We start from the raw sequence: 25331 nt of genomic DNA on the forward strand, positions 1-25331 counted from the left end.
GGTGGGAAGGAGAGGCTAAGGAGAGAATGAATTCTGGAAGAACTATTAAAAACAGAAAGATTAAAAAAAAAAACTATAGAAATAGTAGAGTCCTGAGAAAATAATAGGATACTTTAGGGTTTCTAAAATTTCATGTGCCCAATATGGACTCTGAACACAGCCCACTTGGTCAGTTTTTCTTGATTCCAATAGATACTGACATCAACAGAGCAATGCCAAAAAGCAATACATGCAAGGAAAGAATTTTAGGCCAAAGTCAAATTTTTACACTCCCCCCTCCTTTCATGGGGGTTCTAGTTCATAAGGTTATAATGGATGAGTCATTGCAATCCAAATACAAGAAATGTTATAATACATTCAGCCTACAACTTACAGGAAGGCATCACAGCACCTTACTTTATTACTATAACAGCGACAGTGATGATGGTGATGATTACATCTCTCTACTTTTATAGAACTATCCCTAAGAAACTCCAAGCTCTGCAGTGGAGAATTATAGGAACAGAGAAAATTGTGTGAGGCCTGTGGGTCTATTCTCTGGTTCAACGAGGAGCTGAACTGACTCATACTAGAAGCATGAGCGTCTGTACTATTTTTAAAGAACTCTGGGAAAGCGTGGTTCTACCACCTTAGGTTCCTAATATAACACTTATTTCTATTTGTGGGATGGCTAACACCATCTTCCATGTAGTCTTTCCTTGATTAATATATCAACTTCACAGAAGTCCTATTTTCTAAATGTTTAAAGCTCCAGATGTGTGATTTATGCCTTACAGACCCTATAAATGGGGGGTTGGGGGCAAAGTCTGTGCCTCTCATCAACCCCTTCCTTTCACCCCACTAAGGAAATACCTTGGGTGCCATGCAGAATATTGTGACATCACTGTAAGGGCTGAATGCTTTCCACAAATCCCTGCACGCCACCACAAATGGCTCCTCTGCCACCTAACCAATGGCAGCACTCCACTTCGTTCCCCCAAGTGCTACAACCTATTGGCAGCACTGAGACCCTGGCTAGCTGCCACAGAGACTTAGTCCGGGCAGCCCCTCTCTCCCAGTGAGCTTTCCTAGGTCCCCACCATGGCTCAGGCACAGCGACCAAGTATCTGCTTTTCCGGGGCAGAGTGGGTGTGGTGAGATGACAGCCCCGGTGGGGGGTGCCTTGCTCTTTATTTACGGCTCTGTGACACTTTTAAAGTGCTGAATGTTCCTAAAGGCTGGTAAATTCTTTCCCCAATCCTAGAGAGACAGGGACGTGGGGGCAGGAAGACAGGTGGGGGCAGGAATTGGAATCTACATGGACCATAATTGCCTCAAGTTTGTGAACTGTTAGTTTAAAAATACTCTTGGAGACTTTAATGGCTGAATGAAAATTCACACTCATTAAACACCATGGTCGAAGGGGGGGGAAATTCAGCCTGTGTTATATGAATAACTTCACAGCTTGAAGTTCAGAAGGTAAAACAGTAAGAGCTATAATCGTAATGATTATTATCTTATATATTTTGAATTTTCTTTTCCCTGGGTGGGTTGGCTACTCCAGTCTATCCCATAACAAGTCGAACAAAAGAAAGGGAGAAGAACAACCCCATAGAAATACCCCAAATTGGTGTCTGTCACCCCCCCCCCCCAGCTTTATCTTCCTTACGAAGCTCTTTCCTGACCACTTGATGACAGGCTTACTACCCTTGGGGGGGCTCCCTAGCATGCAGCTGCACTCTGTCATAGCACTTATCACTTACAGAGCCCATTTTCTCGAGTAAGCTCTGAGATAGTATCTTGATCTTTTCTAGTATCTTTAGTAGGTAGCACATCACATGACTGGCACAAAGTCAGTGTTCATTTTAGATAAAATGCTAAAGAAATCCCTGGAAGGAAGGGTCCCAATTGGCTACTCTGCTTTTAACAATGTCTAGCACAGAATTCCACCAAACACTAATGACTTCAGTGATGAAGTTTTACCAAAGGTTTTCATATCTCATAAAAATTATCCAATTATAACGATTCTAGGCAGTGTAAACAGTCACCGGAAAAAGAACCTCATGGTTGCTATTAAGTTACCTGTTTACAGAATCCTATTTATATTAATATATTTACATAAAATGTTTTGCAGGATATAAATGTAGGAAATGATACCTATGTTCTGTAGGAGGAGAGGTGAAAGCACAGTATAGTCAAATGGCATGGGGCGCTCTGAGGGCAAGGTGTGGCCCACATCTGCCTGACTCTAGTCCGCAGCCAGGTGCCTTTGATGACACTGGCAGGCAAGTATCAGTGAGCAATCATTAGACTGACTACCAAATCCCTAGAATGCAGACACTGTGAGCCCATCCAGCTGCTAGAATAACATCTTTTTAATCCACTAAGGTCCAAGCATTCATCCGATACAACTTTTCATCATGCATTTTAGAATCTAGAGTCTCACGATCTCTTCAGAAAGAAATCTAGCTAACTATGTTCCAATCAAAGATGATTGACAGGATTTTCTGAAAACATAGCAGAGGAGTAAGAGCAATTACAAACCCTTTAGAAGTCTATCCCTCTGCTATGTTATAAATGGAAAAAAATACATACATAAACCCATAATTCTCTCTATAGGATTCATTTAAAATCCACCCCCACCCCATCGCCACATTATTAATTTAGGAAAATGTATCAGAAAAAATATACAGCTGCACAAGTAACCATTTCTTCACATTTTAGAGCAGTGACTCCTGAATGCTCCCTAGCTAGCAGTCTGTCTGTCTCTCACAGTCTCCCTCTCAGAGTCACAGTTTGCTTTCCTAAGGTCTACTGTTAGTAGACTGGTGACCCGAGAAACAACCCAGTAAACCACCCACATCTTGAGAAATACATCTTTTCTGTCAAATGCTGTTTTCAATGACTCAGGGTGAAAAAAAGTACCCATGAGTCTAGTGATAAGTAATAGCATTTCTGGGGGTGGGGTGGGGGGGAGTTAGTCTCATGTACAGAACATTTTAAAAAATAAAACTCCAAAGCAACAAACCTGTGTATTTATGTATAGCATCTCCAACAGGAACAAACTGATCACAGAAGAGAAAGAAGATGAAAAAGCCTAAAACACATCTTCCTACAGAGTCAAGCCCTGAAGCGTTCTCAGAGCTGATAGACCCTTCTTAAGGAGATACAAACTTCTTGAGAAAGAGTTTCTACTCTTCTCAACTCTGTCCTCAGACCAAACTTCAGGAACAACCACCACAAACCCCAGAGAGCAGGCATCATCCACAGCTGGCCTCTGAAAGTGTACCTTTTTTCAAAAACAGGTCTTTAAACGGGGCCTCCTTCAGTGTGCTGTTGTTCAGGTGGTCACTGGACATACTCGAGTCCTCTGCCAGGGGGAGTCCAACCGTGACGCAGTCCCCCCCTCCCCGCCCCCAGTTCAAAGCATCCCTTCAGCTTCAGGCAATCTCCTCTTTAGGCAGCTCAGAGCTGCAGTTATAGCCAGCGCGGGGTGTGAGTGTGTGTGTGTGTGTGTGTGTGTGTGTGTGTGTGCGCGCGCTTCTGTCTGTCTCTCTCTCTCTCTCTACTGTATCAGCAGGGCCCAGCCCAGGTGCTAGACTCAAATGCTGTGGCTCTGACCGCAGACTGTGGCTACCAATTATCAACTGCCATCCACAGAAATCAGAAGCTCTGTGGTAGGAAGCTGGTGGTGTCACAGAGCAGATAACAAGTCCAGGGTCTCAAATCCTGACAGCAGCTGAACACCCAGTGTTGTATTCAGCAACATATATCAATGATTAGTCTGCATTTCTCATGTTTGGCCTCACATGGGACATGTTACACATATGGACGGGCAGAATGCAGCTAAACAGATCATCTTGTTCCACTGCATTCAATAATCTTTTTAACAGGCAAATATCAAACCAGACAAGGCAGAAAGGGGGAGATCTACAAATCTCAACACAATATTTCTTCCCTTGGTCTCAGCTAGAAGCTTTCAAGGTTGAAGAAATGGAGAGAGAGCTTACCGAGGCAGCGCGTGCAAACAGGCACGGACTCTTACCCACTCAAGCTTCTCTGCTCTGGATCCGGCTTTAAGAGCACGTCCTGGCTTGAAGTGCCCACAGCGTCCCTCATGCCAGGAGCTAGGCTGCAGGCCATCCTTGGGGTCCCTCTCTCCCCAGAGTCTCTCTCTAACTGATGGGAGCAGTCCGCATGGCTCTTGCAGCTAAGCTGTGCACTAGCAACTGGCAAAGTCATAACCACAGCAGGAAACACTCAGTTTCTCCCCCTCCCACTCTCGCTTCCCTGTCAGCCCTTCACTTCTCTCCCCTCTATTTCTCAATGCATGGTAGCAAAAATATACCACAGAGAATGCTGTAAAGTCAGGACTCTCATTCTTAACTACTAGGCAGTTTGAGTTTACAACGTTCAGAAATTAAAGAGTCCAAATGGTAAAGCAGAGACATCTCTCCGGAGGGAGCGTTTTCCTGGTTCATTTTGTGCAAGCACGGTCTCTGTCTCCCCTGAGGTCTACACGGTTTTTCATATGTGCGTTAAGACATCTCCGGTGCATTCTGATGCCCTGGGGTTGTGTGAAGAGACTTAAGGGAAGGCCCTGTGTCTGCTGTAGCACTTTTCATAAAAAATCAGTGTGGCCACAGTGAAAAGGGCAGAGTGCCATAGTAATACTGCAAATAACCCCAGCCACAAGCACTGCTCTGCGCCCAGAATAGCCTTTGTTTTTCCTTATTTAGGATAAATAGCAATGACATGTGGACCATAACAATAGTTTTGGCTGTAGGAGGAGTTGTCAAAGCAAAACTAAACGCTGTTGGTTACTACCAGCATTAGAAACGAAGACAGTTACGTCAGCAGCCTGTCCCTGCTGTCGGCCCCAGCATGTCACCTGGGGCTAACAGCAGTGTTCTGGGCTTGATGTCACCACCACGTCCTTAGGTTGGCCAGAAGACACCACTATTTCATGTTTTAATTACTGGTGGTGGAGGCAGGAAAGGAACAAAAGAACCATCAAGAAGATTTTTCAGAGATTTCTTGTGGATAAAAGAAATGGGAATTTCAGCAGGAAAATTAACAGTTGCGTACATTTGCATGTGCCAATCAAGACAGCCTGATTTTTCTCGAGCAATTTCCAAATTTAAAACATAACTCTCCTTTCTTGTTCTGCTTTTCCCTAATTTCTTTTCAGAGTCACGTGGCTGGGTGAATGAAGAGGGTGAGGCTCAGGAAACTGGGCTGGGGTGTGGTCACCAGGGCAGGGGACCCTCCTCAGAGAAGAGTCAGCATCAGAAAGCATCAAGCTTTAGACACTATGGCTTCAGACTGGCTCTGCTGGTCTTTGACATTCCCTTGTCACTACAACCTCAGGTCCTTGCCATCTGGGGATGGCACTTTCTAGTCAGTTTGGTACGAGTGATCACTCGAAATCAAGTCCTTAAAAGGGAATATTCATAAGATTGCATATGACTGTCATGCGAGTCTGTTTTTGAAAATCAAGGAGTTAGTCAATATTATGAAAATATTGGTCAACGTTATAAAAGTTGGCTCTGTCGTTTGTTAATGGACATACCTACATTTTGAAATGACTGTGAATAGTCCACTTTGGGGTTTAACATTAGTTGAGATGCGTATTTCATGTATCAAAAAACAAACAAACAAACAAAAAAAAACAAACCCAAAACCCAGCATATTTTTCACCTTTAATGGCTGTATTGTATTCCACTCAGCCTTAACACACTTACTTTGTTTGGCTGGCTTCCTTATCACTGGGCATTTGAGCCATGGGAGTCAATCTTAATTAAGCTCCTTGTTCATTCTGTTCAATTGTTCCCAATGTTTAATCTATTTAAAAATCACTTTAAAAGCTTTTGACTTTATGGATGAGTTTGTTTTCAAAACAGTGCCCAAACCGCACAGCAGGCACACTGCTGGCTGAGGTGGGTGTTTACCAGAGTCGCTCTGGGCTGTGTTTGACGTGTGCTGGCCATGCTGCCTGATTAACACCAGTGTGTCACCACCCGTCAGCATGCACTACAGGGTTGTCAAGGCTAAATCACCAGGTGGTGGTCTTGATTTTGTTCTATTTTCTTTTAAGCACTGGCCTGGGAGGGTGCTTCAGGAAGAAAACACAGAGGTCAGACCAGGGGTTCCCAGAAGCCAGGGGTTTATGTCCTGATAAACACCTAATTCTAGCTGATGGGATGTGGATCGCTGTGCTGGGGCCTTTTAACTGATGAGTGCCAATATTTCTCTTCCCTTAATTCAGAGAAAATGGCAGTACACACAGCAGAAGGGTGTAGGAAGAGACTAGTCTGCTGAATAAAAACACGTAAGTAGGAAAGTGTAAAAGCCATTTGCATTCAGGAATTCTTTCTTCCCTCCTGGTCTTTAAATATGGATCTCTAAAATGAGTACTCTGATGGGCTAACTGCTTTTACTAGCAGTTAAAAAAAATGTCCCAAAGCTGTATGTGGTTTCCCTGAGTACAGCAGAGACCTTGGAAGTCTTGCCTAAGATAGACATTTTCACAGGGTCTGTTGATAGCAACAAGGACTTGAAGAGCTGTTGTCTCCACAAGCCCACTCTATCAACATCTTCAGGTTTCCTCTATAAAGCTCTTCATTTCATTAATTCATCTGACAAATATTTACTAAGTGATTACAGACCCTAGGAGGAAATATACTGGACCTTCAATGCAATCTGACAGACAAGCATTTACTGTAGGGCTGAACTTGTCTTAGGTGCTATGTGTATGTAGGTAGTTACTTATTTAAGAAATTGAACAACCAAGCTCTAAGGACTGGCTTCCAGCCAGGTCCGAATGTGACAAGCTGAAGCGACTAGGAGCATCTGCAACCTCAGTGGCCAAAAGAGGCAGCACAGGGCAGGGGTTTTAGCTCAGGGGCTACTAGGGGGTCATTAGCTTCACAAAATACCTCTAGGTGGTAAAGGGGTGCTCTGCTATACCAGAATCTTTCTCTATCACATATAACTTGGGTTAGCATCTTGCCTGGTCCAATCCTTGCATTTAATCACCATGGGCTTCTTGGTCATGCCCTGCTGTCTCTTGTCACCATATTCCCACCCTCAAAGGGTATCCCACTCACAACAGAAATTTTCACAGATAAATACCATTTGGAGAGTTAGGAATATTTTATAATGATTATATAGCAGAAAATTAGAATTTATAAACATTCTAAAGATCTACTGTTATGTTCTGGGCACTTTCAGGCACCGTATATCTTTTACCTTCATGTCATGTTTTCTTATTCCCACTTTATAGGGGAAGAAGCTGAGGTTCAGAGAGGGTGAATACTTTGTGCAAGGTCAAATGGCTGCTAAGAGGCAAGCTGCAGGTCGGAACCCTGGGAAGCTTGACTCAGAAGCTCCTACCCACTCTATCTATCATTCTGCTTAATGGGCAGTGAACCTAGAATTATCCAAACTAAAGTCCCCTGAACTAACCAAAGTATGTCAAGCAGATCAATACTCGGATTTTTAAAGCCTGACTGCTTGATTCCTTTAAGGCACTAACTTGCAAATCCATGTTAAAGATTCTGTATCTCAATGATGCCAGAGGCTCTTGGAACCATTTTATGTGACTTGTATATCTGTTAATGTGACTCCTGTTAAGAATCAATGGTTCTGTCCATTACAAATTCCTATTCTTTGAGGTTTATGACTATGCTGTAAAATTCTGCTCTGAGGTGAAGTTTTCCACATAAAAATTAAGCCCTGGAATTTGGCCTTTAGAAAACAAAACAGTTCATTTTAAGTAAGTTTGCTACACTTAAAGTCATGAATGAGGATTTTAAAATAACGCTGACTCCTATAGACTCAAAACATAGTAATAGTTTGATATTTGTGGACATTAGCCTATAGCATGGAATAATTTACTAATGTATTCTTAGTGTTTAAAAAATTGCAACACATAGGTTTTTATGTAGAAATATGAATGCTCTGCATATGTTCCAACCACAGTGCTTGATACCCCCATCATCTGGTAGAAATGTCAGCAAATATAAAAATATGCAACATGATAATAGAGCTAGCAAGCTGACAAGGTGGATTAAAAGCTTATTAAATAAGTTAGTCTAAATTAAATAGCCTTAAAATAGCTTCCTAATATGCAACAATACTCCCTATATTAAAAGACTTTGGAGTTTATCTATGCCACCATAATATTTTTTCTTCTAATGAAAAAAAGAATTATATATTATTTTGTGTTTATGGTGATATAGATTTTCATAATGGCTAAACTACTCCCTACCAAGTAGGTTACATACCTTTGAAAATTGCAGTTACTCGTCCAAGCCCCAGGAAAAAAAAATAAGGAAGGCAATATAAAGTTTTCATGGTGGCTAACTTCTGGGACCAGTTAGACCCAAGTTTGGGATCCAGTCCTGCCATCTGACCATGTCAGCTTGAGCTAAGCCCCTGTTTCCTCATCTGTAAAGTGAGGCCAAGAATACCTGTATCATAGGGTAGAAGGCGGACAGAATAAGAAGACATATCTAAACCCTTACCCCCAAATTCATCCAAGGAACAGCAGCATCGGCATCACCTGGGAGCTGGTTACAAATACAGCATCTTGGATCCTGCCCTGGACTTTACTGAACCAGAGTCTGCATTTGAACCATATCCCTAGGTGATTCATCTGCACATCAAAGTTTCTTCTAAAACTTTGGTCAAATTCAAACTCCTCATTCAGATTAAATGAGCAAACAGGGGCTTGAAGAATATATAACTTGTGCACACCACATAAAGGAAATGAGAGTAGAATCTAGGTCTCCCGTTTAGAGCCCAAGCGATTGCTACTCAACAATGATTTTAAACAATGGTACTCAACATGCATGGATTTGTATGCACATCTGTGTAAAATCATGATGCTGCCCTCCTGGGCTAAAGGCAAGGCCCAGCACCACAGGGCAGGTGTTTGTTGCTGTCTTCCCCACTGTACTAATGGGCTGTTACTGATCCACCCACACCTCTTAGAAAAAAGCAGGAGAGGTGGACTGTGTTGTCAGGGGTCACAATAATGGTGAAGCCAAATAGCTTATGGTAACAGTCTCTGGTGTTGGAATACAATTTCTAGGATATTTGGCATGCCTCATAAAAACTTCAGCAGTCCCCGAGGACTTCTGGATATATATTAAGAAAGAATTGTGATTTTGCTTTCTGGGAAAACTCAAGTGCCATGAGCAGACTCTTCTTAAAGGCAGAATTATGAAGATGCTGTCAGTCCACTCCTATGAACTTGGCCTGACTCTCATGTCCTCCTGGGCCTCTCTGTTCCCTGAGAGAGCCAGATACCAGGAAAGTAGAGTCCTGGCACTTGGGCTCCAGAAACAGCTTTCCACTTTTTTTTTAGTGATTTTTTAAAAGTTTATTATTTTGAGAGAAGGGGGGTGGGCAGAGAGAGCAAGCGAGCCTGAGTTGGGGAGGGGTACAGAGAGTGGGAGAGAGAGAATCCCAAGCAAGCTCCACATTGTCAGTGCAAAGCCTGACATAGGCCTCGAACCCAAGAAACAGTGAGATATGATCTGAGCCAAAATCAAGAGTCAGACACTTAACTACCTGAGCCACCTACATACCCCACCGGCTTTCCACCTGTGTTGCATGCATTCTTTCAGCGGTCACCTGCTGACACCTCCCAAACTGTTTTCCTATCAACAAGACCTGTTGATGGTGCCTTCATAAAACTGCCACATCATCATCAAGGGGGGTTACCCATTAAAGGTGTGGTAGAAATGATCTACTCTAGCCTCTTCACATTTCAAAAAATATGCATATATTCTATATACAAACACACCAAATATTTTAAAATTTAAAATATTCAATATGGTTATTTAGAAAAATATTTAATTTTGCTTTTCAAATATTTTTCTCAATTTCTTCCAAAAGCTAGAAGGCTGAATAACCTTCACAACGCATCCTATTTCTGAGAAGACCATAAAAAAAAAAAAAGCTCAAGATGTTTACAACTCAGATCCTAGATACTACGATTCTATTCCCAGTTCTTAACCCCATAAAAACTTTAATTGCCCCTTGGAGATGGAAATACCACTTTCATTAGCACTCTACTCCAGGCAAACATTGTGCATTCTTATACAGTATATGGCATAGTACATGGCATCTATACTTGCTGTGTGTCATTGCTAAATTACTGAACAATGCTATGATCATTATTCTTGAAGATTCGAAGGCAGAAGTCCCTGTGCAATCACAAGCATTTCTTAGACAATCTGAATGTGGAGGTGAGGTGCACGTTGTCATCTCTGGTGCTTCTCTTTGTCTTGCTTATAAGTTCTAGGATGTGTTTGGGTAGTTCTGAGACCTTTAGGTTCCTGGCTTTTGTGAAAGCATTAATTTATCCAAAGGTTGGGAAAAAGTCAAAGCACATTTCGGGGTTTTAGTTACTGTTTTAAAGCATATGCTAAGGCAAACACTAGAAAAATCACAGGCTAAAATCCAAGTTAATCCAAAATCACATCAGATCTATATAACTATACTCAGTTCTCATCCTTGGCACTTTAAGACAAGCCTAGCACACATATGCTTTAAAAACAAGAACCACTGCTCTCTGGTATCAGATCAACTTTGAAAACATGAGGTCAATCCTCATTTCTGTCAGAGCAGAGCACTCATTATATACCAGTCACTGTGAAGAGACAGGATACAAAGGAAGCCAGGAACTGTCCTGTCCATGACATCCCTAGTTCATCCTGAGCAAAAGCTAGTGAAGTGCTGAGACTGGCAGAGTGCTCAGCAAGGAGCAGGTGAATGAATGAATGAATGAATGAACAAACAAATGAGGGTCCTATAAAAGGAAGAGTTTTTAACCTAAGTAATAACAATAGTTACTACTTACATAGCACTTACTATGTGCCAGGAAGTATTCCAAAGTATTTTACTCGTTTAATTAAGCCATTTAATCCTTACAGGTGTCATATGAAATGAGTACTGATTTTTATCCCAGTTTTACAGATGAGAGAACTGAGTCACAGAGAGGTCATGCCCAACATTGTGCCCAACGTCACACAGCTAATAAGTGGCAGTGCCAGGACTTAGATCAGAAAGTCTCACTCCAGAATCTACTTTTATCTACTAATCAGAACCCAAACTGTGACTGGTTCAAGGAAGACTCCTCAGCCAAATCCTATTTTTTAGAAGGAACTTGATCAATAAGCCCCATTTAAATGATTCGAGGAATGAATTAATTCTCTGAGACCAAGGCTCTTGGAAGGGCTGACAGAACACAGAGACCATTTAACTCTACCATTTGAGAAGGAAGTCTTCACATCTCAAGGAAGACACTGTTGGAAGCAAACTTAATTGCACCCTTGGGTGCAATTCCTTTAGGTTAAACTAAACCAGTTCTCTGGTAAGTTAAGGCTATTGTCTTTTATCCCTTTCCTTTTCTTGGGCTCTGAAATGATGAAGTGGCTGGTTCTATACTGGTAGTATAAAAAGGTAAATAAAAATAAATGTAAGTATTGATAAAAATCAGAGTTTTCCAGGAAAAAAAGCATCCCATCCTTTTTTTTTTTCTATCTCTAGTTTATTATATCCATAACCCTTTCTCTTCTAATTTAAAATGTCGTCTTCATTTAGAGATTCATATTGGAACCCATTCTAATACTGAAAATAGTAATGTGCCTGAAGGAATTGTTCAGCTTAATATCTTATTCATTTGTGAATTGAAAATTACTGAAACTAAAAGACAATTTTTAAGCCCACTATAATGTCAGTCAAATTTCTTTGTTTAAAATGAGGGATGTTGGGGTGCCTGGGTGGCTCAGTTAGTTGAGCGTCTGACTTCAGCTCAGGTCATGATCTGACGGCTCTTGAGTTTGAGCCCGGTGTCGGGCTCTGTGCTGACAGCTTGGAGCCTGGAGCCTGCTTCCGATCCTGTGTCTCCCTCTCTCTCTCTAACCCTAACCCACTCGCATTCTGTCTCTGTCTCTCTCAAAAATAAATAAACATTAAAAAAAAATTTTTTAAATGAGGGATCTTTCTCCAAAGGCAATGAAATCACCACAAGGAAATGGGCTTGAGGCCTCTGATTAGCTAGAGATAATGAAGATCAACTAGGCTTTGAGGACATCTTACCACCATGAAACAAACAGAAACCCAAATCGTCAGGAGAGTAGGCACTCAAGAGTGCCTTTTATGTGGATAAGGGGAAATGTGGTCCTGTTTTTACAAAAAGTGACCTTAACCAAATCTGTTATTCCCAATAATAAACACTCAAAATTAGTAAACCAATAGAATACAATAAAATAGAGTAGCAATAATAAAAATGTTTGGAATTTTCAAACAGGATGAATGGTTTTCTGGCAGAGACTCAATCTTGGTTATACAAATAAAACAGAATTTTTTTTCAATTTAAAGGGCCAGAAATGGTAATATTGCAGATGCCTTTACAATTTTTTCCCTGTAATGTGCCTAAGAGAAAAACTTTCCAAACTGTCTATTTACCATTTATTCCTCTTAAAGGCAGAAATCCTGGCCCAAGGCTGGCTGCAGGGTACAATCTGGTCACACATACTCTTGTTGGGGAGTCTTAGTTCAAACAAATAGCATATAGAGAACCTTGATCAGATTTCAGATAAATGGCTCCTAACTCTTAGGCTGTAGGTTATCTCTGCTGTCATTCTGCCCTCAGAACACTTCAGCCTTAGCTCCTCCTGGTAGGGTCTAATGCTGGTCAGGAGACCAGTTTCTAGTGCTACCTCTACTGTTGCCTGAGACTGCCATTAGTAAGTCATATCAAGGCTCAGTCCTCAGATGTTCTCTCACTTCACTGCTGGGATCAAATTCCAGTGTTCTGCACACTTCAGTCCTTCAAGGCCCACCTTTAGGGTTCTTAAAATATCTGCATTTCACCTGTACTATAATTTACTTAATAGCAACTTTTAACTGGACTTTAATTCATTTGAAAAAATCTTAAGCTCTTCTAAGTAATAACACTTATGAAATCACTCGTATGATATGCTAGGGATTTTTTTGTGAAGTATATTATTAAAAATTTACAGTAAACATATATTTGAATAAAATCTTTTAATAGTATTTATAAAATATAAAGAAAAATTTCTTACTATTGCCCATTTAAAAAGAAATGTTTTGGAACACCTGGGTAGCTCAGTGGGTTAAGCGTCTGACTTTGGCTAAGGTCATGATCTCGCTGTTTGTGAGTTTGAGCCCCGCATCAGGCTCTGTGCTGACAGCTGAGAGACTGCTGCCTGCTTCAGATTCTATGTCTCCCTCTCTCTCTGCCCCTCCCATGCTCATGCTCTGTTTCTCTCTGTCTCTCAACAATAAATAAACGTTAAAAAAAATTTTTTTTGAAAGAAATGTTTGTAGGGGTGCCTGAGTGGCTCAGTCAGTTAGGCATCCAACTTCAGCCCAGGTTATGATCCCACGTTTCGTCGGTTCAAGCCCTGCATCAGACTCTGTGCTGACAGCTCGGAGCCTGGAGCCTGCTTTGGATTCTGTGTCTCCCTCTCTCTCTGCCCCTCCCCTGCTTGTGCTCTGTCTGTCTCCCAAAAATAAATAAATATTTAAAAAATTAAAAAATAAAAAAATAAAAAATAAAAAGAAATGTTTGCCGTAAAATTTAGTTTTAGTCAATTACATAAGGAAAACATGATTTATCCACATATATATTATAATGTGTTTGAAACTGAACATATTTAAAACATACTATGGAAAAGCCACTTCTAAAATAGGGGAGTAAGGAGATCCATGTTCTCACTCCCCAGGAAAGCAACTAACAAAGATTATTTAAAATTAACTATTTAAAGTCTCTGAAAACTATCCAAAGGGCATACAACAAATTAAGAAATATTTAGGAGCAAATTAAGCCTAAAGCAAGAAGAAGGAGGGGAATAAGAAAGATTAGAGCAGAAAATAATGAAATATAAAAAGAATAGAGAAAATCAACAAAACCAAAATTTGGTTCATTGAAAAGATCAACAAAATTGACAAACCTTTAATAGACTGACAAAGAAAAAAGGGGGAAAAAAAGACTCAAATTACTAATATTAGGAACAAAAGAGGCAATGTCAGTGTACCCATCTTGCAAACATAAAAAGTATTATATTGAAATAACATGAACAACTGTATGTCAACAAATTAGATAACTTAGATATAATGGAAGAATTCCTAGAAAGGCCCCTACTACCAAAATTGATTCAACAAGAAATAGAAAGTCTGAATGTACTTATAACAAGTAAAGACATTGAATTAGTAATTTTATAAATTCTCACAAAGAAAAGCCCAGGCCCAAATGACATTATTGTTGAATTTTACCAGACATTTAAAGAATTAATACTCTTCACAAGTTCTTCTAAAGAACAGAAAGACAGAGAACCCTTCCCAACTCATCCCAAGAGGTAAATATTACCCTGATAACAAAATCACACAAAGACATTACAAAAACAGAAACTTCTCTTATAAAATCAGATGCAAAAATCCTCAACAAGATATCATCAAACCAAACTCCAGCAATATATATGCTGAACTGGGATTTATTCCAGGACTGCAGGGTTATTTTAACATCCAAAAATCAATTAAAGTAATACACCATATCAATGAAATAAAGGACAAAACCATATGATCATCTCAAAAGATGCAAACAATGTGGTAATCAAACAATGTGGTACTGGCATAAGGCTAAGTATTACCAATGGAATAGAGAGTCCAGAAATAAACCCTCACATTTATAGTCAGTTCATTTTTGACAAAAGTGCCATGACCAATCGCTGGGGAAGAAGAGTCTTTCCAACAAATGGTAATCATACACCTGGAAAGATCTAAATCTAAGAGCTAAAACTATTAAAAAATTCTTAGAAAAAACCATAGGAGTAAATCTTTGTGATCTTTAATTAGGCAAAGCCTTCTTAGTTATCTCACCAAAAGCAGAAACAATAAAAGTAGATACCTAGTAAGTATTTTAACAAAATTAAAAATTTGTGCATTAAGAAAAAGTGAAAAGACAATCCACAAAATGAGAGAAAATGTTTACAAATCATGTGTCTGGTTATATATCTAAAGTATATAAAGAATTTTTGTAACTCAATAATAAAAAGACAATCTGATTAAAAAATGAACAAAGGATCTATACAGACAATTTTCCAAAAAGATATACAATGACCAACAAGCACATAAAAAGATGTTCAGCATCATTAGCCATCAGGGAAATGCAAATCAATACCACAGTGAGATTCTACTTCCCACCCACTAGGATGACTCTAATCAAAAGATTGATAATAACAAGTATTGGTGAGAACATGGAGAAATGGAAACCCTTAAACATTGTTGATGAGAAAGTTAAAAGGTGTAGCTGCTGTGGGCAAGAGTCAGGCAGTTCCTCAACATTAATCATGCATTTACTATATGACCCAGCAATTCTACTCTAGGTACATAAACAAGAGAAATGAAAATATATGTCCACACAAAAACTTCTATACAAATGTTCACAGCAGTAACACTCGTAATAGCCAAAAAGTAGAAACAACTCAAATGTTCATCAACAAATGAATGGCTAAACAAAGTGTGGATATTTAAAAAAAATGTTTTTTAATGTTTTATTTATTTTTGGGACAGAGAGAGACAGAGCATGAGCAGGGGAGGGGCAGAGAGAGAGGGAGGCACAGAATCCGAAGCAGGCTCCAGGCTCTGAGCTGTCAGCACAGATATTTAACTATACAAAGAAATGAAGCCCTGATACATGCTATACCACATGGATGAACCTTGAAAGCATAATGCTAAGTGAAATAAGCCTGCCACAAAAGACCACATATTATATCATTCCATTTATATGAAATGTCTAAAATTGGCAAATGTATGGAGACAAAAAGTAGATTAGCAGTGGTCTAGAGCTGGGTGCTTGGGAGAAAATGGGGATGACCATTGATGGGTATGAGGTTTCTTTCTGGAGTGACAAAAATGCATTGATTGTAGTGATGACTGCACAACTCTATGAATATACTAAAAAATACTTAAATGTCACTTTAAGTGTGTGGGGGGGGATTACATGGTATGTGAATTATATCTCAATAATAAAAAAACTATGAAATGAAATTGTTTTATCATTAATGTAACTACCTAAAGTTTATGATTTTTGTATTTTCAGCTTTAATAATCAATGAGCTTGCTTTTGCAATTTTTGTATTGTGTCATTGTTTGTAAGCACCTTTCTAGGTGTGAATGATGCTTATTCTCAATGAATATAAACCTAACCAAAATATAATTATCAGTATATTTTTCTTCTTTAACATTAAATTTTGAAAAAACCAGAAACATCTATCAGGATAATGAGCCATATAGATCTAAGCAAGACATTGAGATAAATTTTCAGAGTAAATATAATTTTTTAATCTCCTCACTAGTATTTCAACATTAGTGTTTTCTTTGTTAGCCAGTGGTTCATGGTGGGTAGAAGTTAAACAGTATTACCTGGAATAAGTATCAACTGGAATCACCATGGTGGCTGGCAGTGTTAGCTGAGTGGCAGATGGGCCTCTAGAGGGACTCAGCCAGGAGCCACCTCCTTTAAGTTCTATTCCCACCAGGAGAGCTCATGGGCATATAGCCTTGTGTGAAGAGGGGAGATACAGGTGTGCACATATGAATATATGCAAATGTTAAATGAGGATGTTGATGGGAAATCAGGATATAAGAATGTTTGGGAAGAAAAGAAACATTTTAAAAGGCTGCCCAATGTTCCCATCCCCATACTCCTCTATTCTTAGGCCACAGGCCAGACACCTAGATGCAGGCTGAGCCTTCCTGTGGCAAATGATCACAGAGCGTCTCATATGTAACCATCTCTGGCAAAAGCCCTGTGAGGAAGAAGAGAAATCCATGCCTAGGTCAGCTCGCAAAAACCTCACAATCTTGCTGGGAACACAAGACTGGAAAACAACAATAACAACAGCAACAACAGAAAGGCAATTAGAAAATTTTAAATACTATTATTTTGCAAATAGTATTTCATATATTTAAAAAGACTTCTACATGCAGACTGTCACTTAATAAGGTTTTCAAATGTGAGTCAGATAACAAATTCATAAGAAATTGCTAGAACCTGAATCACTTCACCAAGATTTTGCTTCCTTCTACACCCCAACTAGGAACCATGACTTCTACAAGAAACTACAAATTCCTTCTAAAATACTTGTAGATTATATGTTTTATTTTTTTTACACCCCCATTTCTCATCTCAGACTTCCAAGAGTTAAAGGCAACATTAAAAACTGAAGGGATAACAACACTCATAATTCTGCCTTGGAAAAATCATACCTACACTCTTCATTGTGTAAGATATTTCCTTAAAAGGGTTAAAAGCCTGGTTGACCACATAGCATCAAGAGACCAAGCTTGCAAGTAACAATATTTCCTATACACTCTACCAAATAATATTCATTCTTTGGCCTACAGCAGATCTTTCCATAAAAGCTGTATAAGACAGGTCATTCACTTTTCTAATAATGGTGTTACCCTTTTTCTGGCATCAGAGAGAAGGGAAGATTTACTGTTTTTCAGGCCATGGGTCACAGTCCATTAGGGCAGTCAGGGCGGTAGACTGCAACCAGCATTTAAAGAAATAGAATAGAATGGAAAATATCGGAGTGCACATAGCAAGGGTAAGTAAGCACTGTGAGACGGTTTGTTTATCTATAATAAGGATAAGCATGATGAGAAGGTGTGTTTGGGCTCTGAATGTATGTACCTGTGTTTGCATTGGGTTTTGATAGAAGATGTATTTCTCGGGGCGCCTGGGTGGCGCAGTCGGTTAAGCGTCCGACTTCAGCCAGGTCACGATCTCGCGGTCCGTGAGTTCGAGCCCCGCGTCAGGCTCTGGGCTGATGGCTCAGAGCCTGGAGCCTGATTCCGATTCTGTGTCTCCCTCTCTCTCTGCCCCTCCCCCGTTCATGCTCTGTCTCTCTCTGTCCCAAAAATAAATAAAAACCGTTGAAAAAAAATTAAAAAAAAAAAAAAAAAAAGAAGATGTATTTCTCACTGTAGGTCAGGGTTGAAAACTTTGAAAGGCACTGGGTGAAAAGTAACTGACTATTCAAATATTTCATTTCTCCCCAATTAAACAGGGTAAATCATCTCTCTCAAAATTCCATTCTTCATCAAGAACATACTAACAAAACACTATTGAAGGTCTTTTTGAGGTTTGTGGTTGTAATTCAGAAGACTAACACGTGCACACTGGGCTAGAATCTGACCCACTACCTGCAAATTGTGTGTAATTCTGGATTAGTCACATAACCTTCCTTAGCCTCAGTTTCCTTATCTATAAAATGGTCATCCTCACCCCTAAATGCCCTAAGAGTGTGATAAAAATAAAGCAGTATGTAAGTGGCATATAAAGCACACATGAGTTCTCATTGGCCTCATTTACAAGTGATAGCTGAGTTCAATATTGGCTCCATTGTTCACTATCCTTGAATTCAACTCTGCACAGACTCTGTAGAGTAGTTGCTCTCAACTGGCTACAGATTTTATCACCTCGGTATTTTACAAATACCAATACCTAAGCCTCATCTCAAACTGACTAAATCGAAGCCCCAGAGGTGGGCTTAGGCATCTGTAATTTTTAAGGCCCCCCAGGTGATTTTAGCAGCCAGGGTTAAGAAATACTGTCCTAGACGGGATTACTGCTATATTTTCCTTATTTTAAAAATTCAGTCTGCTGTCTTCCTCTTTCTATATATTCAGGCTGGCAGGCACTCATGTACACACACACACACACACACACACACACACACACACACATCCTTTTGGAATCATTCCTTCATATTGCAGCTGACTTCAGAAAGAAACAAAAAACTAAGGCTGATTTACTTAAACCTCTTCATTCCTATTCTAATTTACCTAGTAATGTTAAAGGTGAAACTCAAAATCTTTGACACCAAACCAATTTATATAATAAAATCTTTAATCTAGACAAATTATTGACTTGGACATTCTCAAGGAAATCTCCAAAGAGTTTTTTCTTATTTATATGGCATTATTTTAAAATTGTTACAAGAGAAAAGAAATGGAATTCTACAGTGAGTAAACAGTGGACAAGACTTGATTTCACTCCTTTTGCTAAGTTTACTCCCTTCCACCACACCTTTACCTCATTTACCTCACCTGAGATGGCCTTAATTCTTAAGGCACCTTTCCTTTTCTCCAAAACCCCTCTTTCTCCTCTGAGCTTCTTCTCTCCCTTTTGACTTTTTTTCATTTTATTATTTTTTTAATTTGAAATTTATTGTCAAATTGGTTTCCATACAACACCCAGTGCTCATCCCAACAGGTGCCCTCCTCAATGCCCATCACCCACCCTCCCCTCCCTCCCACCCCCCATCAACCCTCAGTTTATTCTCAGTTTTTAAGAGTCTCTTATGCTTTGGCGTAGGAGGATGCTGGGCTCACCTCGTCCTGCTGATCGCTTAGATTTCACTCTCCCTTTTGACTTTTTATTTCTTTCTAACTTTCACTATGTGAAGTCTGATCAATCCCTGCAATCTAAGTCCTGTTATGCTCATGGCAACCCTGGATGTAATGACCTCCCCCCCGCCCCCCGCCCTCCCGGGGAAAAGATAGACCAAGGAGTGCTAGATGCTTATGGTCACGGCAACCCTGGATGTAATGATCCCCCCACCCCCACCCCAGGGGAAAGATAGACCAAGGAGTGCTAGAGCAGATGAAAGAGTCTCAGGAACATAACTATGGGTTCTGTTAGAGATGGAGTCAGAGACAGACATCTTCCCTCTGCAGCTACCTTGACTCAACTCTTTCTTGACTTCTGGGGTATATGTGAGTGAGCACAGCTGTGCTGCCATAATCCATCCCCCAAAAAAACATCAAAACAAGCTAGGCTGTCAGAAGAGTCCGTGGGAAGAGCAGCAAAAACTTTGATTCAAATAGAAGAAATATAGTTCCTGCAAACTCTCTCTGGGTCTCCACCAAGAATGTGCCAACAAAAACACATACCTTCAGTCTCTCTGGATGAAGCTGAGTGTGTTGCGGAGGCCTGAGCTCCTTTTCTACATCTCATGAGCCACCACACACAGACAAAAACCCAAGCTGAGGAAGGCAACCTGCGGTGGCATCAAACTATCATTTCACTGTCTTTCTCCTACCACAGGTTATTTTAAAAAGATGAAAACATTCTGGAGGCAGGTACTAACAATAAAAGAAAAAAAGAAAAAAAGACAGAGGGATGGATGATTTAGCTGAGCTTCCTGAGTGCACAAACAGCTGAATGAGGGCACCATAATACATAAAATCAATGTTGCTGGACTCTGGGATTAAGGTAGCAGTTCCTCTGAAATAGGGTCAGGATATTTCCAAGGAACCAGTGGTGATCATATGATTCTTTGTGAGGGGATTATGTTGATAGCACAAGAACAATTCAGTCCTAAGAGTACAGAGGAAGTAGGCCTAAAATATGTCTTCTAAAACTGGAGCTGCTTATGGAAAACACCAGGTGAGTCTGTTGCAAACTAAACCATGGGGATACAACGTGCCTTTTGTTTCCTTACCTGATATGGTAAAACAACCAGATATATTATACTTTTCTAAAAAAACTTCTAAAGCAAGGGATGTAACTGAAATTTTAAAAATACTGCATAATTTTGATGATATATTTGAAAATATATCCCTTATTGAAACCCCATTTGTGAATTTAATACTCTGCTTAAAAAAGTGATAATAATCCAAAAATCTTCAGAAAATAAAGAAATCAATATACAGATTTGTTTCCTAGCCCCCATAAATTATTATTTTATCTATAGAATCCCTGTGTAAAAATGTTCAGCTCGAACTGGTTCACTCAAAGAAACTCAAAATGATATTCAAATGGGTAATAAAAAGGAAGCATCTGCCAGGGATGAGAGAGAAGGCACAGGTGCAATCCCAAACATAGTGACACCACCTCTAGTGTAAATGTCACAGGGGTTTCAACCTCAGGCAGGAGTGAGTCTGTCTTTTCACAGTATTTTCATAAAGTTCCTCAAAGTGTCAGTGAGATAAGAGCACAAGTAAATTATTCTTGTGAAAATATTATTTCATAGACGAATGATGTTGGACTGTGTCCTCCTCAGGAACCCAGAAAATGATGCAACTTACAAAAAAAGCTTTCTCAATTCCAGATATGAGGTGTTCCTTGAATCTAAAATAAAGAAATTACTGGTAACTTAAAGGACAGCCATCCAATTTACATGAAACAGATCCAAGGTCAGCTATAATTATTCAAAAGTTATCTGGGGGCTAAATGTTTAAGGCTGAAAGTGACCTTGTTCTTTTTTTGTAGACACTATATAAGCTAAAAAAAAAAAAAAAACAGACAAAGGATTTGATATGAGTAAGCAGGATTATGAATGGTAAAGGCTTGATCATAAACAACGGTTCTTGAGTATTGGAACCCCACTATGTACCTGACCTGGGCAGTGGCCCTAGAAAAAAATCCAAGGACCTACAAATCTATACAAAGATCCAGCTATCTGAGAGAAGTTACTCTGCAAAACCTAACATCACATGTCTACTGGAGATGGGAAGGAGGGTTTTATAAAGAAAGGAAATAGTAATTGGAATTGTTTACCCTTCTGTGTCTTGAACCATTCCACCACCTTAACCTAAGTGTGGACCCAGGAATTACCAGGTCTTCAACTTGGTAATTGAAGGGTGGGCTGAGGTAATTGAATGTGGGTTTTCCTGTGAAGGATGATGAACAGTTGTCTGCTCTCAACAAAGGCCAGGACAGTGTGTTTCTCATATTCCATGCATCTAGCACAGTGCCTGGAACCTGGTGAGTGCTCAATAAATATATGCAAAATATATAAGCATGACACCACAGACAGAATTCTGGAATGGGATACCTAGGACAGTGGTTCTCAAAAGTGTGGTTCCTGGACCAGCAGCATTAGCATTAGCATCACTGGGAACTTGTTAGAAATGCAAATTTTCAGGCCCACCTCAAATTTACTGAATCAGAATTTCTGGGCATGGGGCCAGCAATCTGAGTTTTATGGACCCCTCCAGGAGACTGTAATGCATGCTAGAGTTCGGGAGCTACTGACCTAGGGGAGGCATGACATTTCAAGACAGAAAATCTCTAAGAAAATGAAAACAGATACAATGTTTTAATATTGCCACCTTCCTAGGCAGTTAGATTTCCCTAAGTCTTTCATTTACTATAACTCAACTGGCAACCCCTTTTGTCTTTTTGATTAAATATAGTGTAATGTTTCAGGGACACATACACGTACAGATCCACCCTAATTTTTTAGGCACCCAGACTGTTTCAGATTGAACTGTTTGAAAGTTAGATCCTTGAGTATTTTAGTGTGTTTGTGAGCAGACGTGTGTGTATGAGTGTGTCGATGTGTTGTAAATAAATATAGAATCAGAAAGTGTACAGTATCTTCAACTGACCTATTCTGAAAAACTGTATGATGAGAAACAATTTCCTGAAAGGGACTCTTGTAAAATTAACAATCTCGTCATGTGCTCTCTGACTTCCAATGAGACTACAGAGAAAATTATTGCTGTCTGGGAACAGACAGCCTCAGGGAAGCCCTTGCCTACATAAGACAGCCTTCCCCTATTTTCCTAAGTAGGGCCTCTTTTTATGTAGTTTTACTTAATGTTTTTTAGCAATCCACTATTTTAAATTAATACTGTGACTGAATCAATTGGTTCTCTCTCTAACATTTCTAATTCCTGCTCATTTCATATGAAGGTCTAATTTTTTCAAGAATTCCAGAGATGGGGTACCTGGGTGGCTCAGTCGGTTAAGCATCAGACTCTTGATTTTGGCTCAGGACATGATCTCACAGTCACGAGATTGAGCCCTGCATCAGGCCTCATGCTGAGGGTAGAGCCTGCTTGGGATTCTCTCTCTCCCCCACCTCTGCCTTTCCCCCTCTTTAAATAAAATAAAATTAAACATAAAAAAAAAAAGAATTCCAGAGACAAAGATAAACTTGTGGACCATTCTATATTTTGAGTTTCTTTAATTTCCATTTTGACTCAGCATTCATTTTCATCTGCAATGGAGAATATAGTACTAACAGCCATGTTCATTAAAATGAATTTACAAAGAGGCTATTGAGTCAATATATCTTAATGATCAAAAGAAAACTCTACTTATGATCATACTGCATCCCTCCCCCACACTCCCCCACTCTATGTTACTCTGGCTAAGAGAATCAAGTAGTTCCTTCCATCATTTCAAAACCACAATAAATGTCACAGAAAAACTAAGGTCAGGAGGGCATTTAGGTGCTAGAGGAGGTAATGATAAATAATGCATTGGAAGTACAGAAGTAGCTTTCTACTTTATTCTCCTACTTGCATTTTAGTTAAAGCAACTTGCCAGTTCATCTTTAGTAATTATTCTAATACATTTCATAATATTTTCATGAGACTGTGTCTGTTACATAGTTCTTTATTCTGTCACATCTGAAGGATATAAAAAGCATCCATCTATTAAGCCCTAGCAGATAAATAACACAAACTCCCTGCCCTGCTTCCACCTCATGCAAACAAATACATAATATGCAACTGAGAACATTCTGAAAAATTAAACTTTTCTTATTAGAAGTCATTTCTGCAAACTTCCTACTTGAAATCTTTAGGTTTAGAACATTCAAATCAAACACAGAAGCATTTTCTCTACATTGTAAATTTGAAAAATAATTATCCTTAGATGATATTATTTCCTTTCTTTTTACTTTGCATTGGCTGTTTTGTCTGAGCTCAAGTGATTCTCTTTAAAAAAAAGAAAGAACGAAAGAAATCAAACAAACACAAGGAATAAGATACTACTTAATATTTAGGTAGGGAAGGAGAAAAGGAGAGGGAAGCGGAGAGGGGAGGGGAGGAGAGATTGTGTGTGTGTGTATTTCAGGGCTCTGAGGCTTTCCTTACAATGGGACAACTGCTATCATGATCTGACTCACTTGGCTAGTAGAGAAAAGACAAAATACTGTGACTCAGAACCTTTCTTGGCTTCTATTCTTTACTAGGTACTTTTTTCAACGCCTAAATGACAGCAACTTTAGCCTCAAGGATTTTGCCACACTTTCAGTTTGTTCATTCACTTTAATTCATCAGTTATTCAGGTATTAGCTACTTTGTGCAGTATGAAGTATTTATGATAAGTTTTTTTTAAGGGAAGAAGCAGGGTAAATCTGAGGTAAATCAAACCAAACCTCCATTTAGCAGAAAGTAAGTTTACAGGTATTAGCTAACTTTTAGCTCCTCTAGTTGATCTGTCGCAATGGCTTGGTTCAATGTTGAGATATTTTCTTCTAACACAGGGTTTATTATTCTGTAATATATTACCAGGAATCTGCAATCTCCACACAATTTAACACCAGTCTGTGTTAAGTAACAGATATTTTAGTTGATGTAGCAATTGTGCTTACATTTGGAGAGAATCTGGAAGAGCAGTTGTCTGCATCAGTAAAATTCATCACCAAAATTAAATGTTTTAATTTGCCTAATGGGCTTTAAAGGGGGAGGGAAACCAAATGTGCATTTGAAAGATAATCTCCTGGAAGAGGAAGTCTGTACAGAGGCTTAATCAAATCTGGGACAGAAGTTATGTTGCCAAAATTACTAATCATCAAAATGAACCTTCTTGCTCATTAGTGCATTAATACGTGTGGACACCCTTCACCTGGAGTGAGCTGCTAATCCCTGTGGTCAGACACAATCCGTTTCTTCTCCCTTCTCTTCACCTTGACATTAAAAGCTTTAAAAAGACCCCCTTTAAAACAAAACCCAGAAGGCACTGTTATTTACCACCGAAGATAATAAATTAATGCAGCTTACAGCATTTATGCCAGAATAAAGAAAGCTGGTAACAGATTTGTTCCTGATGCATTAGAAATGAGACCCTGTGACAAACTCCTGCTCTCTCTCCAGCAAAGCTGATGTATCGACTAGACAGGTAGATATTAGGTACTCAGGCTGTCTGGATGCTATGGAAATCGTGTCGAGTGCATTTGACCATCGGCAATGGGGCCAGACAAGCATGAGGCTCATTCTTATTCCAGCCAGGGAAGGGGTCTCGTCTGCATTCGCCTTTTCCCTGAAAGACTGCCATATTTGTCAGCTCAGCCGTGTGTAAGATAAGCTCTGTCCTAGTTATCGAATATTTCACCAAGCGGTAGAACCAAAGGATAAGGACAATCTAAATGCCCACGTATGCAGGAAAGCTTGAGTGCTGTCAAGCCCAGCACAAAGCCTGAAGCCCGGACCAGAGGAAGTTTATAGCAGAAGTTAATCACTTCATTTGGAAGGAAAGCTCTGAGGGATTTGGACAATTATGA

The 25331-nt window shown here is 39.6% G+C and overlaps 1 protein-coding gene and 1 long non-coding RNA gene across 27 annotated transcripts in view; one reads left to right on the forward strand and one right to left on the reverse strand.

The window, feature by feature from the left end:
* Positions 1-25331, reverse strand: part of LDLRAD4 (low density lipoprotein receptor class A domain containing 4) — a 443967-nt gene that overhangs the window by 35519 nt on the left and 383117 nt on the right. The window contains exon 1 of one of the 26 annotated variants that reach the window (XM_060613170.3): positions 3990-4188. The exons of 24 other annotated variants lie outside the window; for them this stretch is intronic. Coding sequence is in view for 1 of the 2 variants with exons in the window: in XM_060613169.3 (XP_060469152.1) it covers positions 3269-3338 (70 nt within the window). In the remaining variant the exon portion in view is untranslated. Of the gene's footprint in view, positions 1-3268; positions 3409-3989; positions 4189-25331 lie in introns of those variants that run through there. One more of the 26 variants, XM_060613169.3, reaches the window with a different exon arrangement.
* Positions 755-7617, forward strand: LOC132665724 (uncharacterized). The gene is made up of 4 exons (XR_009604225.3): positions 755-1458; positions 5171-5197; positions 6248-6310; positions 7265-7617. It is a non-coding gene; the product is annotated as an uncharacterized LOC132665724 (long non-coding RNA).

The sequence above is a fragment of the Panthera onca genome, chromosome D3, assembly GCF_046562875.1.
Source record: "Panthera onca isolate mPanOnc1 chromosome D3, mPanOnc1 haplotype 2, whole genome shotgun sequence".
Lineage (NCBI taxonomy): Eukaryota > Metazoa > Chordata > Mammalia > Carnivora > Felidae > Panthera > Panthera onca.